Genomic DNA, 18,918 nt, shown 5'->3' on the forward strand with positions numbered 1-18,918 from the left:
GATCAGGAGATCAGGAGATCCTGGCTAATACGGTGAAACCCCATCTCTACTAAAAATACAAAAAATTAGCCGGGCGTGGTGGCCGGCGGGCGCCTATAGTCCTAGCTACTCAGGAGGCTGAGGCAGGAGAATGGCGTGAACTCGGGAGGCGGAGCTTGCAGTGAGCCGAGATCGTGCCACTGCACTCCAGCCTGGGCGACAGAGCGAGACTCTGTCTCAAAAAAAAATAATAAAAATAAAGATTTGCTTGCTCCTTAGTTAATTGGGGTGCATTTAAATCCTGGCTAATTGAAAGGTTCGAGTCAGGATTCGTTCAATATTGGCTTTTCTGTGGGCGCCAAACTAAACAGCCCTCTATGACCCCGCCCTGCACAAACACCCCCTGGGACTTGGCACATAGTCTCATCCTCACCTGAGGCCTTCCCAAGGGGTATGGCTGCTGCACAGGGCTGTGTATGAGGCTCCTCAGGCAGGACTGGGTCCACTCATTACAGCTGTGGCTTAAAGATGACCCCACAGGAGCTCAGATGGGACCAGCCATGGAACAGATTGACACTAGTTATTGTGACAGAAAGGAATTAAGGATTATCGATTGGATCACGCCTACACAGTTCCACAGATACACAAAGAACCCAGGGAAATGGCCTTCCTGGGTTGTGTCATGCGACTTGGCCCCAGGCAGCTCTGGAGTGTCACTGTTGTGTTGCTGTCCCCCAGGAGCTGAACAACCGCCTGGCTGCAGAGATCACACGGTTACGGACGCTGCTGACTGGGGACGGCAGTGGGGAGGCCACTGGGTCACCCCTTGCACAGGGCAAGGATGCCTATGAACTAGAGGTACCATCAGGAGCCAGGCCGCGCCTGACTCAGCTCTACACCCAGGAGCCCCAGGGGAGTGCAGCATGGCCCCTTACAGGGTTGTGGGAGGGACAGACCTGAGACAGCAGGAGTCGCAGGGTCCAGGAAGATCCAAGTCACCCGGAGGTGGCAAGGAGCGGTGAGCTGCCAAGTGGCATGAGAGCCACTAGCCAAGCGGGGCCCTCAAGAGGCTGTGGGGATCCTGACCCCATCTCACTCCCCCCACCCACTCCTCTCTATTTCTGCCATGCCACAAACACTGACCACTCAAAAGGACACGTTCTGTAGCCATGTGGCTGCTGCAGCTCAGGTCAGGGAGGCTCGCTTTATGTCAGAATGATGGATTCTGGAGTATAGGGTGTCCTTTTAGGAAGGCACTTAGATTTCTCCACATTCAATTAAAATTTCACCCTAAAATGTGCTAAAATTTCAGCACTCAGCCAGCCAGAGCTCATCCGGTTGGGCCGGTTCTGGTGGCTTTGAGCTTCGTCTCTGTAGTGGAGCCACCTCCTGGCAGCGACACTGAGAGGCCAAGGCTGGGAGGGAGCAGTGCTTGGTGTGATCAGCTCCTGCCACAAGTTCAGGTGTGGGGCCTCTGTCTGCTGTGCCTGTGCCTTGTACTAAATGAGTGCTTTACCAAAAAGGCGGGCCGGAGAGGCTGAGTGAGTCTGACACAAGTGTCAGTGGTAACATTTCCTGATTCTCGTGGGCTTGGTCCCCGGAGACAAGCAGGTCTAGCTCACAGCACCCCAGGCTGAGGAGGGAGTCCTTGGCACTGGGAGGAGTCACGGCCATTTCTTTCCTCTTCCTCTTTCTGTATGTGAGGCTGAAGCTGTGAGCAGTGTTTAAACGATGCTTCCCCGCATTGGGCACTGCGGGGCTGCCCTGCTCACTGGTGATTGGAGAGCCCCCTGCACGCTTCACCCTGCTCTGGAGACTCTGGTGGTTCCTTTGCTCCTGAATATTGGTCCCTAATCTCTCTGTCATTTTAGGTCTTATTGCGGGTAAAGGAATCAGAAATACAGTACCTGAAACAGGAAATTAGCTCCCTCAAGGATGAGCTGCAGACGGCACTGCGGGTAAGGTCACCGCACCGCAGGAGGGCGGGTACGGGAACAGGCTCTAGGTGACATGCGCCTCCTGAACTCAGGCTGGGGCTCAGCATGGGTTCTTCTGAAGCAGATTTTTGTGAGGAAGGCACTTTCCAAAATCAAGTTCTGTTAAAAGACCAGCCTGCAGGCAGGTGCTATGGGAACGTGGACATGAGCAACCTGCCTGGCTTGGCTCCAGCATCAGTGTGTACGTGCTTTTTGTGTCCTTTGGGAGGAATGTTCCAGAGAAAAGGCCTGTGAAGTGAGGCAAGGCTTGACTTCCATTTGAGCCACCTCCTGGCTTTCACCAGCCTCCTCCAGGGACTCCTGGAATCAGGGGAGATGACAGAATCATTGGTGGTCACTCAGTCACCTAGGGAATCCCAGACACAGAGAGGGTTTTCCAGGCTAAAGCCCACAAGGGAGGGGCCTGGGCACTCAGGGCCACACCAGGCTGGTCGGGCAATCCCGGAACTGCCTCCTGCACTCACCAGGCCTGGAGATTATCCTTCCACGTCCTGATGGCTGTGCCCGTGTCCTCAGGCACTGTGGTTTTTCCTCTCTGTCCACTTTCTGCCTCTAGAAGACAGAGGTGAACAAGCCTCCTCTCCAGCCCAAAGCAAGCCTCCCCACCGTATTCAGTCCCCAGGGAGACAGGCCACATTGTGCATGCTCCTGTTTCCTGAATGTAACTACCATTCTCTGTCATTTCACTCCCAAGGACAAGAAGTACGCAAGTGACAAGTACAAAGACATCTACACAGAGCTCAGCATCGCGAAGGCTAAAGCTGACTGTGACATCAGCAGGTTGAAGGAGCAGCTCAAGGCTGCAACGGAAGCACTGGGGGAAAAGTCCCCTGACAGTGCCACGGTGTCCGGATACGGTATGTCCTTGGGTCATGTTCTCTGGGCTATTGCTGGGGGGGTTATGGGGGTTTGGTCATAGAGGTTTCCCGGTGCTTGACTCGAAGCAGAAGAGTCCCAGTGATGCTTGTAGACCCAGGCATCCCAGTGGAGCAGGAGCACCAGCCTCACACAGCTGCCCCAGACAGGCCTTGCTCTCCCCAGCGCAGCAGTGGATTCTGTGCTGATTGCTCTAGGGAGAACCCATAATATCAGCATAATATTTTTGAAGTAATAACAAGTCTTGTTTTTCTAAAGAACTCAACCACTGGGCAGAAGTAGCTCTCACTAGCTGCTTGATCCTAGGATTTGACTATAATATCTGTAAAAGGCCATAGAGTGGAGAATGGTAGGGAGCCCCCTGCTTTCTGAAATGAACAGCAGGACTGACTCTTTTTTTTTTTCTTGGCTAAAAACATTTAGGTACCCTTTGAAAAATAGATGGCAGGGAGGATGAAAGAGTTAACATTTTATCAAGCACTTTCAGCTCATACGTAATTTTTTTTTTGAGACTGGGTCTTGCTCTGTTGCCCAGGTTGGAATGCAATGGCGTGATTTCACTGCAGCCTCCACCTCCCAGGCTCAAGGATTCTCCCACCTTAGCCTCCCTAGTAGCTAGGACTACAGGCGTGTACCACGACACCTGGCTAATTTTTATATTTTTAGTAGAGACAGGATTTCACCACGTTGCCCAGACTGATCTCAAACTCCTGGGCTCAAGCGATCCAGCCACCTTGGCCTCCCAGAGTGCTGAGATTACAGGTGTGAGTCACTGCACCTGGCCAGATTATACATAATTTCATTTGACCTTCATCTTGATTTTTATACAAAGACCCACAAACAGGAAAAGATGTGCTAGCTCACTAATACCCCCGCAAAAAAAAATCAACTTTTTTTCTGTCAGGCAAGGAATAGTGAGTATGGTGGTACTGACAGATGCTGGGAGGAAGACTCCATTTTTCCATAAATACCCTGAGTAGTCAGACTTGGTGGTAGGCCTGGCTACCCAGGAAGCTGAGGTGGGAGGATCACTTGAGCCCAGGAGTTCTGGGCAGTCACGCACAAAGCTAAGTCGATCAGGTGTCCACACTAAGTTTGGTATCAATATGGTGACCTCCTGGGAGTAGGGGATCACCAGGTTGCCTAAGAAGGGGTGAACTGGCTCAGGTCAAAATGAAACAGGTCAAAACTCCTGTGCTGGCCAGGCACAGTGGCTCACACCTGTAATCCTAGCACTTTGGAAAGCTGAAGTGGGCAGATCACTTGATCTCAAGAGTTCAAGACCAGCCTGGGCAACATGGCAAAACTGTGTCTGTACAAAAAGTACAAAAAAACTAGCTGGGACTGCTGGCATTTATACACCTGTAGTCCCAGCGCTACTTGGGAGGCTGAGGTGGGAGGATCACTTGAGCCCAGCAGGTAGAAGTGGCAGTAAGCCATGATCGCACTGCTGCACTCCTGCCTGGGTGACAGAATGAGACCCTGCCTCAAAAAAAAAAAAAAAAAAAAGCCTGTGGTGAGCTGTAGTGGAATCACACGTGTGAATAGACACTACATTCTAGCCCAGGCAACATAGCCCAGGCAACACAGCAATAATCTGTGTCTTAAAAGAAATAAGAGGGCCGGGCACGGTGGCTCACGCCTGTAATCCCAGCTCTTTGGGAGGTCGAGGCGGGCGGATCACGAGGTCAGGAGTTCAAGACCAGCCTGGCCAACATGGTGAAACCCTATCTCTACTAAAAATACAAAAATTAGCTCTCCGTGGTGGCACATACCTGTAGTCCCAGCTACTCAGGAGGCTGAGGCAGGAGAATCGCTTGAACTCGGGAGGTGGAGGTTGCAGTGAGCTGAAATTGCACTACTATACTGCAGCCTGGCGATAGAGACTCCGTCTCAAAAAACAAAAAAAAAAAAAGGAGAAAACAAAACAAAAAATCTCACACATGCACAGGATGTGTGATATGACGCAATATATGTTTGTGTTACAGGTATTTAAGTAGACATTTGTAAGAAGCCTAAAGGACTACTGTGTGGGTGGGTGGATGATAAGAAGGCCTTGGCCTTACCATCTTGCTTTAGACAGTCCTGTGCTACCAGGAGGAAGGTGGAGAATCGTGGATAATGGGGGTAGGGGTCTGCTCAGCATTGAGGTCCCACAGCAGAGTGAGAGGACCAAGTCGCTTTGGAGGGAATGCTGTTCTGGGCTACAGCCACAGTGCAGGAAGCCCTGGCAGGGCCCCACATACACATTCTCCCATTGTGCTGGTGTTTTGTGGTGGTCTGAAAAGATCTAGCATGTTGTATGGTTATTGGCTTTGAATTCCCTTAGAGTTGTTTAAGGAAGTGTCCTAAGTATGCTGCAGTAGGAAGCTTGGGAAATGTTTCAGGATTCAGTCTGCTTCCATAGGGTTTTAGAAAGCAAAGATAACAGGTCTGTTTGTTTTCATTATATACTTCAGATATAATGAAATCTAAAAGCAACCCTGACTTCTTGAAGAAAGATAGATCCTGTGTCACCCGGCAACTCAGAAACATCAGGTCCAAGGTGAGACTGGGGTCCGGCCCCCTGGTGGGAAGGGCTTGAGGGACACTGGGGAGAGGAGCCCAAACTGAAGTAAGGGTGCTCCTGTGGGCCGCAGCTGCGAAAGCCCCAGGGCCCAGCACTCAGCCAGGCCAAGCTCACCCTGCTGGGCTGGTTCTGGTGGCTTTGAGCTCTGTCTCTGTCTTGGAGCCACCTCCTGGCAGTGACATTGAGAGGCCAGGGCTGTGAAGAACAGTGCGTGGCATGATCGGCTCCTGCCTCGAGGCCAGGTTTCACCCAGCCCCGCTCGTGTTGGCCTGCTGTCAGCTGTGCCTGTGGTGCTCCTTGCACGTCACTGTTGTGACACTGGTGCCGCCTCCAGGAGACGATGCTGCCTGCTCTCCTTCCCCTGCCAGGAAGCAGTACATCTTCAGTGTGCTGTCCAGAGCCAGCCATGCACAGGAGGGCGGGCGGAGGTGGGAGCGGCACCGCGTGTGTGAGGGATTGGTTGTGTGTCTCATGTCTGCTCTCTCCTCTGACAGTCCGTAATTGAGCAGGTCTCGTGGGATACCTGAAATGCACCCGCTTCCCGGCCCATGCAGGAGGTAAACCGCCTCTCCCACTGCCTGCATGCACTGCTCACACCCCCATGGCAAACGCCTGCGTCATGGTTACTTTATTTCAATTCATCCTGCTCCAACATACCATATCCAAGTGAGGTTTCTTTAACCTGCTCTGGGGAGTTAATTGGCACTCTAACCTCTTAACAGAGATGACCCTGGCAGTGAGGCGCTCCTGTAGCCTGGTGGGCAGGCAGAGAGCCAGGCACCATCAGCATATGCATGTTGGATAATCTGTGCACAACGGCTGGACTCACTGCACCCTCTCAGGGGACACCTGTCTTGCCCTCTGTCACGAGGTAGTTTCCAGATGTCCACACTGGCAAGGGAAGTCTGCCGTCACCAAAGGCCTCGCCCACCTGGTGACCCACTTAGTGGCCTCTGTCAAGGCTAATAGGCTGGTCGTTCTAGGAATGGATAAACCAGGACTAGAGCTTGGTGAAGATGGTTCAGAAGAGCATAACTACAAGCAATAAGGGCAAAATATTTACCAGTTTTGGGTTTTTTTTTTTCTTTCTTTTTTAATAAAACAAAAGCTTCTCACTAGGTGCCGTTGAAGGCCCTATCCCAGAGAGGAGGTGGGGGCGGGCCCATGGTAGGAGACACCCTGAGAATGAGTAGTTGCTGGCTCAGTGGCTTGATCTCATACATCCCGGAATGAGAACGTGGAGAAAAGCAAGAACCATGTGTTACTCCCTGTGCTGGCCTTTCTCAGGCACGCCTGCAGCACCCTGCCACCCGAGGACTTCAGCCTGAGGCTTGGCTAAAGAGTTGAGGGTTTTAAGCCTGGTCAGTTTGGTTTTATTTTTCTACAGTCCTAAGTCACCTATACCCAAATATGGTTTAGGCTTGATTAAAAACTTAGCTTGGGCGTTTTTCTTTAAACATAAAGAACATTTTGTTTAGCAAAAGGAAACTTGTTTTTTGGTTCATGGTTTTCTTACTGAAGATTGTACTACTTATTTGAGGCTAAACTCTAGCTAGTATCTTTGAGCTTTTCTTGATGGAGTTTGAAGTTTACTATTAGTGATTTGGGCTTTTGGACCATGCCTATAAGTGACAGTCAGGGGAGGGGACCAACTGTCACTGACAGGACCTTTCTAAGGAAGCTGTGCGACACCCACGGGCCCCTGACAGTAACTCTGTGCAGTGAGTGGGTGGGGGCCTCTCACAGTGGCTGGGAACCAGCCAGAGCAGGGATGAGGGAGCAGACTGGGCCCCAGGGAGGACTGAAAAGGATGGAGAGAAACCCCAGGACGGGGTCCTCCTGATGTGTTTTTAAGTTGATGTTTGGCTTGGCTGGGTTTCTGTAATAAGAAAGTCCTTGGAGTGCAGGGCCAGTCCAAGGACTTCACAGATGTCTGCGGTGCAACGGGGCAGGATGGGGCCTTGTTGGCGCTCCCAGGAGACATTAGGAGGCACAGGTATGGGTGGGTGTCATCCTTTTCCTCAACTGTATCTGAAAACTCCACCCAACCCTTCAAGAAGATGGGAATGAAGTTGCCCAGAAACCATACTTCTCATTGGTGTTTTTGATATGGCATCTGATGTGCACTGATCTGTGTCTTTCGTTCTATTCTGTTTTTCTGTCCTGTCTCACTGAAAAGGACCACAAGTTTCAGCTGCTACAAAATCAAAGCCAGCAAGTTGCTTAAGAGCAGCACAGCCTTTTCTGGGATTGAGACCAGAGAATGCTTCCCTCAGGGTTCTTAAGGGGCCCCCGTGTTAGTGCTCAACTCAGTATGCGGGGCTGCAGGAGGCACTCAGTGGAGAGACCAGCCTAGGGGGAGATGAACCCCAGAGGGAGCTGGCTGACCCCAAGGGCCAGGCATGGCAGCCGAACCTGTGCAGGGGTCCTTGGGCTGAGCAGCCATCAGGAGAGAATCCAGAGGACGTAGAGAGAGAAACAGCCTCCCGGAGCCGGTCTGGGAATAGCGTAGGGGGTTTTATTACCTCCCGCCCTTGGAACTGTAGCAGGCCCAGCATCACCCGAGCCTGAGCTCCGCCCTTGTCACTGGGGCAGGAGCCAGCAGCGAGCATGCTGGGTGCTATGGCTGTCAGGGTGCTCCCCTCCCCTGGGCCTGCTGTAGCAGAATTCTGGGGCTTCTCATGCGGTGCCTGCAAGGAGCAAATCAAGGCCTTAGGAGTGTCCAAACTCGCTACAGTCCTGACAGAAAGTCCCCAGCAAGCAGGAACTGGGATATGACAGTGACATCCCCCAGCCATGCTCTGGGGCGTGCCTCTGAGTAGCACTTAGGCTTCGGGCTGCCTGCCTGGCTTGGCCCCAGCCCCTTTAGTGGTGACCAGATGTCTACGCAGGTCCTCTGCAAGACTGACTGCTGTGAGAACCCTGCACCCTGTGGGGAGGGACCCCAGGGGCACCTAGGAGCAGGCATGGGTGTTGAAGCACATCTGGGCTCAGAATGGGAGATGGATTTTCTCCCCATGCCCCCACCCACTCTCTGTGGCAAGCTTCCAAAGAAACCCTCTCAGACACACACAGTTATCAAGCTGTAACAATTGCTTGAGGTGAGGCTCACCTGGACCAGTGAGTTTTAAAATGCTTAGCAGCAGAACTCTTTATTTAAAAATAACATTATTTATTTATTTACACAGACACACAGCTCCAGAATATAACAAACAAGCAGGTCTGTTCTGGGTGGAGCTGGGTGGGGTGGGGGACCCTGGAGCTTCCCCTTCCCTTGAGCTTTGGAGGGAGCCTCAAGCTGGCCAGCCCATGCTCAGTCCCCAGTCCATCACACCAGGGCCTCCAGGACGGTGTCAGAGTGTGCCTGAGCCTAAGCTAGAGACTCCCCAGTAGATGGGGTATAGCCTGCAGTTTCACGTTGCTCAGGTTTTTGGTTGAAACTGGTAGAATCATGCAGACCCTGAGCTAGAGGCCATCCCTTCAGCTTCTGATTTCTCAGTAAAGCCTGTACCTACACCAGCTCTGGCAAGGGTAAGCCGTGGGGAGTCGGCAGGGCTGTCTGATGGCGACACTTAGCGTGAAGAGGGAGATGAGTGAGGAGCCACGGCACTTTCCAGTCAGCACTGGAATGCCCTTCATTTCCAGTCATTCTCTGAAAAGTGCTCTTCCTTTTCTTATTCAGAAATTGAATCATTGAAGAAAGTCTGTAAGAATGAGATGGAAAATACTCTGTCCCCCAGTTAGTAAGATCTCATTCATCTCTGGATATACAGATTTAAGCTTTAGCAAGATCCCACGTGAACAGAGTATTGGTTTTATGTTTTGAAAATCTTACTGTATACGTTGGTGTGTTCCCAAATCCCCACAACACTCACAGGCCTCTCTGATCAGGGAATGCCAGAAATGGGTCTGAGGGCAGCGGGCGCTGCAGAGGCACTGTGGGAGCCAGGCCCTGTCCCGGCACCCCCATCCTACTGGGGATGCCCTGGAGCATCTGGCCCTCCTCAGCGGAGGCTGTCAGGTGAAGAGTCTCTCCGGGGCTGGATGCGGACAAATCCACACACAAGACAAGACACGGGGATGGGCAGTCTCCTCGCTCATTGCACTGTTTTCCCTGGCTGGATTCGTCTGATCACTGCTTGTCTAAAGAGCCCTCAGCTCAGAATTTAGCTGCTTAAACACATGGTCTTGTCTCTCTGATTTTTTTTTCCTCTTTCATCCAAGTAATTTTCTGAAGGAGAAAACATCCTCCACCAATAACAGCATTTCCCGGGGCCTCTCCTCCTGGCATGCCCACTAACCGCACCTGCACCCGGCTCTCTGACTGATGCCGGCTCCACCAGTGGTCTGGTCTGGTCTGGTCCGGTCTGGTCCGGTCCAGTGCAGGGGGTCTAACGGTGTGTTTATTTTCTCCTCCTGCTTTGTCTCTACCCAGAGTCTGAAGGAAGGCCTGACGGTGCAAGAACGGTTGAAGCTCTTTGAATCCAGGGACTTGAAGAAAGACTAGCTGTGTCCCATCCAAGTTGAGCACGCGCCTTCCCCAGCTTGCAGCAGCACACCCCGAGCGCTGCTTTTCACCTGTACCTTTGTTTTATTATTATTATTGCTGTTGTTGTCATCGTTAACTGTGGGCATGGAATGTGTGAGGCTGGCTTCTGGGTTGTCCACACCACTCTCTGCTGTGTTGACTTCCTGTTGTCTTCATCAAAGCTCTTTTCCGTGGTATTCTAAAATTAGGCCAGCAGTGGGGACTGGGAGGGCATCTGTGTTAGTCCCTTCCTGGCTGTGACCCGCTGCACTCACTGTCAGTATTAAGGCCCAGCAGCCTGTTGATAAGCTACCCTGTCTCACCACGCGCTGATGTGGAAACAGGGCCCAGCCAGCATGCCTCAAGGTAGATGGAATCCCCATTGGTCAGAGAAAAAGCCATGCGGACACTCCAGCTTTTGGCCTGGGTAATAGCACTGACTCCTCACCCGCTAGTCTGGCTGTTAAGAGGAGAAGGTGCGCTGCCTTCCGGCCTGGGAGGAAGACAGCATTTTGTATCTGTTCCACTGATGCCGCTTAGAACCACACCCCTGAGAATCGTGGCAAACCTTTCACAACCTGGAAAATGTTCAAAGCAACCATTCCTATTTTTGTTTGTTTTTTATTAAATCTTGCACAAAACCCCCGGCCCCTCTCCTTCCTTCCTCTGCTCGTTCCTTTCTTGGTCTCCAGTAACCCTGGTCTTTTCATAACTACTCAAGATTGTTGACCTGCATGCAGCCCAGGTTTCAGACTCTGATTGCAAAAAATGAATTCCCTCCAGGAATCGTTCAAAGCGGGGGAAGGTTTGGGGGGTTTGGATTTTTTTTAACTTTTGGAGAAGAAACCGTCACATTGCTTTGGAAAAGGTTGAGAGGAGACCCCTGTTAAGTCAAGAAGAAAGTACAGAGGATGTCAGAATCTGATGAGAACAGCACATTAGTGTGTATTCAGACTCTGATCTTAACTCTCATTTAATTAATCTGCGCTCTGGAAACCTATCTTGCAACATTTACTTTTAAAAGAGCCTGGTTAAAGTAAACCTATACTACCAGTTTTGCTTTTTCTGACAGTTTGAGGAAGACCTTTTTAACTACCACAAAACATTCTACAACAATTCTTGAAAATCTCCTAAATTGGAGTCTCTATTATGGCCTCATGAAAAGCATTAATTCCATTAAGATAAGGAGTATAAACCCCTGGCTGGTGGAATAGATTCTGCTACTTTAGGAGCAAGGTGGGGTGTGAGCAGATGGTTTTCATGCCAAGAACATGCTTTCACTTTGTATTCATGCTTGAGTTGGTGTGATGGTCTCTGTGGGTGCGTGGATGCTTTGGGCGTAGAAATCTAGAAATCCTGTGGCTCAGTTTCTAGATGAAGTCATGAGCATGGCCATCTGTGGAGCTCTGGCCCCGCCCCCAATGTGCAGAAAGGCTGGGAGAAAGGCCTGGAGTTTTCATGTGTTTTAAGACCCAGATTTAGGTGCTCTCTTCTCACTGGAATAACTAAGTGCTCTCCACTGGCATCGAGCCCTTTCCACAAGTTTTTAAGGCTCTTAACCCACACTTTTACTCCTCTGCTACTAGTCTTCAGTGTTGTTAACAGCAAGAGAAAATTGAGTTTGTTTTAAAATCTACTTCTCTGAGGTGGCACAGTTGCGCAGCTGTAGTCCCAGCTACTCAGGAGGCTGAGGTAGGAGGATCGCTTTGGTCCAGAAGGTTGAAGCTGCAATTAGCCTTGATCGTGTCACTGCACTCCAGCCTGGGCAACAGAGCAAGGCCCCATATCAAATGTAGATACACTTATCAGACCCCCCTGACCATTTAGATTAGCAGTGCTTTGAGAAATGCACTATGACCTTTCTGTGTCAATGGGAATATACAGAAGGAACGTTCAGGACCCCACTGTCCCCCACAGCCCCATTGTTGTCTCCAGCACACTGCTGGGACACAACGAATGCTCCAGGACGGACAGGGACCTGGTGTGCGTCAGGATCTGACCAGACGGAGTTTTTGCCTGTTATCTGGGTGCTACGATTTCGTGCCATTCTCTGAGGTCCACCACCTGCCTTGCCTGGCACAGTTTCCTTCGTGATCATCCCTGCTGCCCCTGGGGACAGACCCACTGGCCCTTCTGCAGACAGCTTCCTGCCTTCTGCCCTCCAGGGGCTTCTGGGCAGAGTCCATGCGTGGAGACAGGATCTGTCTGCCCTCACAGTGCTTTAAATTAAAGCAAGTTTGCCCATAGGTCAAAAGAGCATTTGATTCACTTTTTTCCATCACGTATCCCTTGAGGCTGGACTTCAGGAATCCTAGAAAACTATTATGACTGCAGCATGTAAGGGGTCAGAGACAGGCCAGCTGGGCATCTGCATTCCTCCCTGCCACAGGCCTCTCCCCCAGGGCTGGTTTAGTGTAGGGTATTGCCAGGAAACGGACTGAGGCTGCTTTGCTAAGAGCTCCTGAAAATGCCCTGGGCCTGCCCTGGCGTTTCTGAAGAGCCCTCACAAGGGACAGCCACCATGTGGGTCAGGGAAGTCTGGGTTCCCTGCTGGTGGGCTCCATCCTGCGATGGAGTGAACCAGGCGAGAAAGGATGACGATGTTCTTCGTGTTCCACCTAGACATGCCCCAGGAACAGAGACTTGCCCAGATGGCAACACTAGCACAGATGTTGACGGCTGCCCAACTGTTGCCACACTGAGCAGGGAGCATTGTGCTGCACACGGCTGGGCCCTCTCTCCAGTTTCCTTCCTGCAGGCATCCGAATACCCTGGAAAGGATTTAGCCCCTGAATTCCAGAGAGAAGAAAGAAGAACAGTGAAGAAGTAGAACTGGTTTCTGTGTGGGGAGAGGAAAGTCTTAGTGGCAGCTGCGGGCAGGGTCTCAGGCTGTTCCTTGGCACCACCCACACAATAGTGAGCTTTCCCAGCTTTACCAATGAGGAAGATGTTCAAATGGATAAGACTTCAGCATTTTAATTATCTTCCTATAAATGTATTTCTGTGTAGTATGCTAGCACCAGCCTGTAAGCTGTGCCCCACATATGAATGGGAAAGCGAGGCTTGTGTGAGTTTTTGCGGGCATGTGTGTAATTACCTTGTGTGCACACCTGCACGTGCAGAATAGTCACTTTCTGCTGGTCAGTTTCTTTATCCACACGTGGTGCCCCAGCCCCAAGCAGGTGTGGAGACCAGTGTTTCAGAGGACGCACTGTCCACAGCCTCCCAGGTCCGAGTGGATCATTGGGCAGGGGGTGGAGGCGGACAGTGCGCTGCCCTGTGAGCTGGAAGCCTGTGCTTCAGGGAGTCATAATGGGCCTGTGCTAAGTGGGTGATGCGGTGAACATCCCAGGGTGACTAGAGATAGCAGCATCACGAACTTGTGGGTTTATTGAACAAGAGGTAACATCAGAGAGGATCTTGCCTTCAGATTCAGCAAGTATGAAGGCAGAAGAGCATGGAGAGCAAGGCCCCACAGCCTGCTTAGTGATGTGGAAGGCCCAGAAGAACCTGTTTCTGCAGCAGCCACCAGCTCCTGTCACTCTGACCCTCCAGCTCATGCAGCCATACAGGAAGAGGGAATTTCGGCTGTTTAAAGAACACAGTTGTGAATCTCAGAATGTGCCTGAAAGGAATACTGACAGATAAGGCCGGAAACATTGAAAAACATTTTTATGGAATGTGTTTACTACCATTTGTTTTACTACAGAGGTAGATGGGACTCTTAACTTTTGGGTACATGGAAACATGCTGAGAATTGAACACAATCCTGATCATCATTCCTGCCTGGCCGTCTCCTGGGAGGCTGCCGGGTGCCACACAGCTGGAACACACCAGAGCCCGCTAGGTGTTTGCAGGGCCCTGGAGGCCAAGGCCACTCTGTGTGGGGGTCCCTGTCGGCAGCCAGGTCCCTACACAAACAAGTAATCCTGTTTGGCCTACTTGGCTTTGAACATGACCTGCAGCCTAATTTGGGGTGTAGGGGAAGCTCTGCTGTCCCCTGCTCCTTTGTATGTTGGGTGACTTCAGTGGCTGGCCACATACCCATTTCTCCCAGCTACTCATTCACGGACTTGCCTAAGTTCTAAGACAGTTGCACTTAGAAAAGAATGCGACACATCAACATTTACTGTTCCTGAAAAAAAAGAGTTTGCTCAACATGGTCCTAAAGAAGCTTGGAATTTATAAGACCTTCCTTTATAAAATATAGTGTTTTGGGGGGAATTGTTTGTTTTTTGCTTTTTTTTGTTGTTTTTTGTTTTGAGACAGAGTCTTGCTCTGTTGCCCAGGCTGGAGTGTGGTGGCACAATCTCGGCTCACTGCAACCTCTGCCTTCTGGGTTCACGCCATTCTCCTGCCTCAGCCTCCCGAGTAGCTGGGACCACAGGCACCCGCCACCACGCCCGGCTAATTTTTTTTGTATTTTTAATAGAGATGGGGTTTCACCGTGTTGGCCAGGATGGGCTCGATCTCCTGACCTCGTGATCCGCCTGCCTCAGCCTCCCAAAGTGCTGCTGCGATTGCAGGTGTGAGCTACTGTGCCCGGCCAATAAGATAGAGTTTTTTTAAAAAAAAACTTGTGACCCCATTGTCACTAAGGGAGAAAGAAATTAAGTATTGCCAAAGTTTTAGAAAGAATGGAAATGTATGATATTATACTTTGAAGGAATTTGATGTTGAAATTTTAAAGAAAATTTGTCATGTTGATGAGAAAGCTTCACTTTCCTGGGAATGTCATTCATTTTAGGGCGTGAGATGAAAATCCTGGCTAGGGGAGTCACAGGTCTGATGTACAAGGAATTTGCTTTCTAAACAGGTTGTAACTTGCCCTAAGTCCATGTTGGAGCACTAAGAGGTGACACAGGCCAGAGACGTTCCGTTTCCCCTTTCCTGCAAGCTGGCATCAGCCCTGTGTTTTCTCCTTTCAGCTGAAATAAGCGAAAGTTCTCGGTGCGGGCAAAACAGCCCCATTTCTGAAAGGATTTGGGAAGAAAGCTGCTGGTAACTTGCTTATTAAAAAGCTCCTTAGAATTAAGGCATCTACACACTGTTTTCCCACCTTTCATCTTCTGGGCTTTCCTGCCCTCCAGCATTCTTGTGAAGAGAGGTTCCTAGCCCACTCAGCGCGAGCATCTCCAGTGGGTAAATACTCAGCAACTGAACGTGGGTTTTCCACGCACTTCAGGCTTGGAGGTTGGCCGTGTACGAGCACACTCCTTCCCTTCCCAGGCCTCTCCGTGCCACCACCCGCTTTAAAGATGCGAACTCAGTAGATTTCTCATCCCATAAAAGGTCATCTTCACATCGAAAGGTGAAGGCCACCACTGTTCTCAATGCCAAGCAACAGAGCGTTCTGAGATGGGCGCTCTTCCTTGCACAGCAGCTATGGCAGTTTGTTCTGCAGCCACCCCTTAGAGGGGGCTGTTCCTTGTACCCTTGTACAGTTCTCGTGTTAACACACTTGGGCCGAACGGTTTTCAGCAAGGGTGTGTGTCCACAACTGATGGCAGTAAGAACCAAGCTGAGCTGTAGGCTCTTCAAAAGGAAAGCCTGGCATAAACCCAGTATGGAAAGGAACATTACCAATTCTCTCAAATTGTGTCTGCCAGGGACAAGACCCGTTCATTCTCTTGCTCTTTTCAGAACTGTGAGCTTCAAGTATTCTTGCTTCTCTGTAAAGAGAAGACATCTCCCTTCTCTGAAATCCTTCAACAAAAGAAAAGACTCTTGGCAGGGTGGGGGAAGTCAGTAGCTCAACACTAGACATCCCTGGAGATGGGACAAGTTTCCGTCTGCACACGTCTTGGGTCCGAGTCCTTAGGTGTTTGGATGCAATACTTTGTGAATACTGAAGCTACTGCATGCTTGGTGTAGCTTGCAATTTCTCTGTATTTAAAAGCAGCTGTGTTTATTTTCTTCAAAATAACCTGTATATTATTCAGAGCAAGCAGTGTAAATATTACTGAGAAGTTACTGCAGGGATTTTTGTGACAAAGTTTGTATGGGTTTTTAAAAAAAATCTTAGACACCCCTTTTTAAGATGGGGAGAACAGGGTTGACTGCACCGTTGAACCCCGCCCAGCATTATAAGGAAATGTTTTTAATGACTGCTGCATCTTTGTAAACATTTGGTCATCTAACAGATGGTTTTAAAGTATACCATATCTAAAATAACGATAGCCCTGTATCCATACATTGTTTCATTGAAATAATTCTGTATTGCCTGTTCTTGGTAGAGCCAGAGTCCTCAAGGAAAATCAGGAAAATGAAGAAAATGATGGCGCCATCTTAACCAGACTTCTGCACAGTAATTTAAGGCTATCATAGGGAGACTTGGTTCAAGGCACAGTTCTAGGATCGGGGCCTAAATGTGCAGTTTCTGAGAACCTTCAAGACCACTCACTGGGCAGGGCTCTGTGTGGAGCACCGGAGCTGTTTGGATTCCCCAGCCCTTTGGTCATATCCTAGAATTCCATGGAGGCTGCAGAACTTCAATGCAGCTGTTTTTTACAACACATATTTTTGTCAGATTGGTAAGGAAACACTGAGTCACAGAATACTTAAGAAATGGAGACTCCAGTACTGTAGGATGGCCTGGGAGGATGCCCAAGTCCCAAGGGGTGGACACAGCATGTTCCTCGGGCACGGCCTCAGTGGGGGCCTTCCCCAGGCGCAGCTTGGCCACCTGAGGAAAGGGTGTTTCGGAGGCGCAGCCACACACACACACACACACACACACACACACACACACACAGCGCTTGCAGCCTCACAGTCACGCCTGTCACTCCCCGCCCCCCACCCCCCTCGAGAAGTTAGTGGTGTCACATACTTAGTTTTATAGACAGCTAGGAATAGATTGTGAAGAACACTCAGTTCACTACTGTGTTATGTTTATATCACAAGCTTCAATTAAAATAGATTTTAAAGGATTTTAGGATTTACTTTTAGCATTAACCACTTATCTACTGACATACTGTTAGGATTCAAAACCAGTTAAGTGTAAGAATTACTTCATGTGGTTTTCCTAGGGTGATATTTATAAAAGGTAGAAAGCATCCAAGTGGCTCCTCAGTAATTACAATTCTTAATGATTTTTCTCACAACTGTGCCCTTCTGTCAAGGTCAATGTCTCAATTCATTATCAAAGACAAAACATACTGTGCCAAGCTGGGGCACTGTATGTGAACGAAGTGGAAATGCTTCAGTCACCTCTGCCGCAGCTTGTGATTCCAGCAGTTTGATAAACGTTCTGTCACATGATAAAAAGAAGCAGCTCATATAATTCCAACTGGCATTTCATTTCTGTCCTAATGCTAAATGGTAACGCTTAACAGACTAAAAGCCATGTGCAGAAGAAAGGGCTGAATGAGTACCGCCTCCCCAGGTTCCAGCGCAGCGCTCGGCTCTGAGAAGTAGAGCCCTGGAGTCGGGTGGGCCATCCACTGTCAGGCCAGTGTCTCAAGAAAGCCTGACTAGCTGAGCTGCTGCTCTCTTTTTTGTGGGGGGACTTTTGAAGCTTTTTTTTTTTTTTTTTTTTTTTACAAAGTTTGTGATCAACTATTCACTACAGTTGAAGTGTTACTTTGTCAGAATATTTATTCCTTTGTGTGACATGCTAGATTCCCTGGATGTAGCTGATCATTTTTATTTTGTAAATATTACCTAACTTTACATAAACTATATCATAATAAACTATTTTTGCATCACCCTTTGCATGCTGTGTAATGAGATTTTGTTTAGTTGAGAGACATCTGCAAAATAAGCATGCAGGTCAAAAGTCAAACTGAGCAGTAGCCTCCAGCTCTAGAGTGGGTTGATTTCAGTTTCATTACTTCCTTTTTTATTTTATTTTATTTATTTATTTTTTTTTTTTTTTGAGACACAGTCTCGCTCTGTCGCCCAGGCTGGAGTGCACTGGCGCGATCTTGGCTCACTGCAACCTCCGCCTCTGGGGTTCAAGCGATTCTCCTGCCTCAGCCTCCTGAGTAGCTGGGACTATAGGGGCCCACCACCACACCCAGCTAATTTTTTGTATTTTTAGTAGAGACGGGGTTTCGCTGTGTTAGCCAGGATGGTCTCCATCTCATGATCCGCCCACCTCGGCCTCCCACAGTGCTGGGATTACAGGCGTGAGCCACCACCCCTGGCGTTTTTTGTTTTGAGCAGGTCTCACTCTGTCACCCAGGTTAGAGTGCAGTGGCACAATCTTGGTTCACTGCAGCCTCTGCCTCCTCGGCTGAAGTGATTCTCCCACCTCAGCCTCCCAACTAGCTGGGACTACAGGCATGCACCACCACACCCGATTAATTTTGTGTTTTTTGTAGAGATGGGATTTCCTCGTGTGGGCAAGGCTGATGTCAAACTCCTGGGCTCAAGCAATCCTCCCACCTTGGCCTCCCAAATTGCTGAGATTAAAGGCATCAACACAGTGCTGGGGCCTCATTACCTCCTTTTGAATTACAGTGGATTTTGGGGGGTTGTTTTGTTTTGTTTTGTTTTTTGAGACAGAGTCTTGTTCTGTTGCCCAGGCTGGAGTGCAGTAGCACTATCTCAGCTCACTGCAACCTCCATCTCCCCAGTTCAAGCGATTCTCGGGCCTCAGCCTCCCAAGTAGCTGGGATTACAGGCATGTGCCACCACACCTGGCTAGTGTGTGTGTGTGTTTAGTAGAGATGGGGTTTCACCATGTTGCCCAGACTGGTCTTGAACTCCTGACCTCGGGTGATCACCTGCCTTGGCCTCCCACAGTGCTGGGATTACAGGTGTGAGCCACCGCGCCTGGCCAGTTTTCAGCATTTTAGAATTATGGTATTTCACATAAAAATCTGGATTTTACCTGTTCACACACAAGCCATTGTAAGAAATACTTTACATCCAGAATCTAATTAAGGTACACTGCCTCAGTTAAAGAAGCCTTCAGGGACTAAAGGGACGATGAGAAGTGCTGATGGTGGTGATGCTTTTATTAA

At 49.8% G+C, this 18,918-nt stretch overlaps 1 protein-coding gene across 5 annotated transcripts in view; it reads left to right on the forward strand.

Annotated features, from left to right (window-relative positions):
* The window catches only part of MPRIP (myosin phosphatase Rho interacting protein), a 117,213-nt gene extending 99,553 nt beyond the window's left edge, over positions 1 to 17,660 (forward strand). For 4 of the 5 annotated variants that reach the window (XM_023196113.3, XM_023196109.3, XM_026449020.2 and 1 more), the window contains 5 exons: positions 718 to 837; positions 1,851 to 1,937; positions 2,671 to 2,833; positions 5,312 to 5,397; positions 9,857 to 17,660. In XM_023196113.3, the coding sequence (XP_023051881.1) occupies positions 718 to 837; positions 1,851 to 1,937; positions 2,671 to 2,833; positions 5,312 to 5,397; positions 9,857 to 9,928 (528 nt within the window). In that variant the 3' untranslated portion in view covers positions 9,929 to 17,660. The remainder of the gene's footprint in view (positions 1 to 717; positions 838 to 1,850; positions 1,938 to 2,670; positions 2,834 to 5,311; positions 5,398 to 9,856) is intronic. The other variant, XM_023196110.2, reaches the window with a different exon arrangement.
* The last annotated feature ends 1,258 nt before the right edge of the window (positions 17,661 to 18,918 follow it).

Source organism: Piliocolobus tephrosceles, chromosome 16 (assembly GCF_002776525.5).
Source record: "Piliocolobus tephrosceles isolate RC106 chromosome 16, ASM277652v3, whole genome shotgun sequence".
Taxonomy (NCBI): domain Eukaryota; kingdom Metazoa; phylum Chordata; class Mammalia; order Primates; family Cercopithecidae; genus Piliocolobus; species Piliocolobus tephrosceles.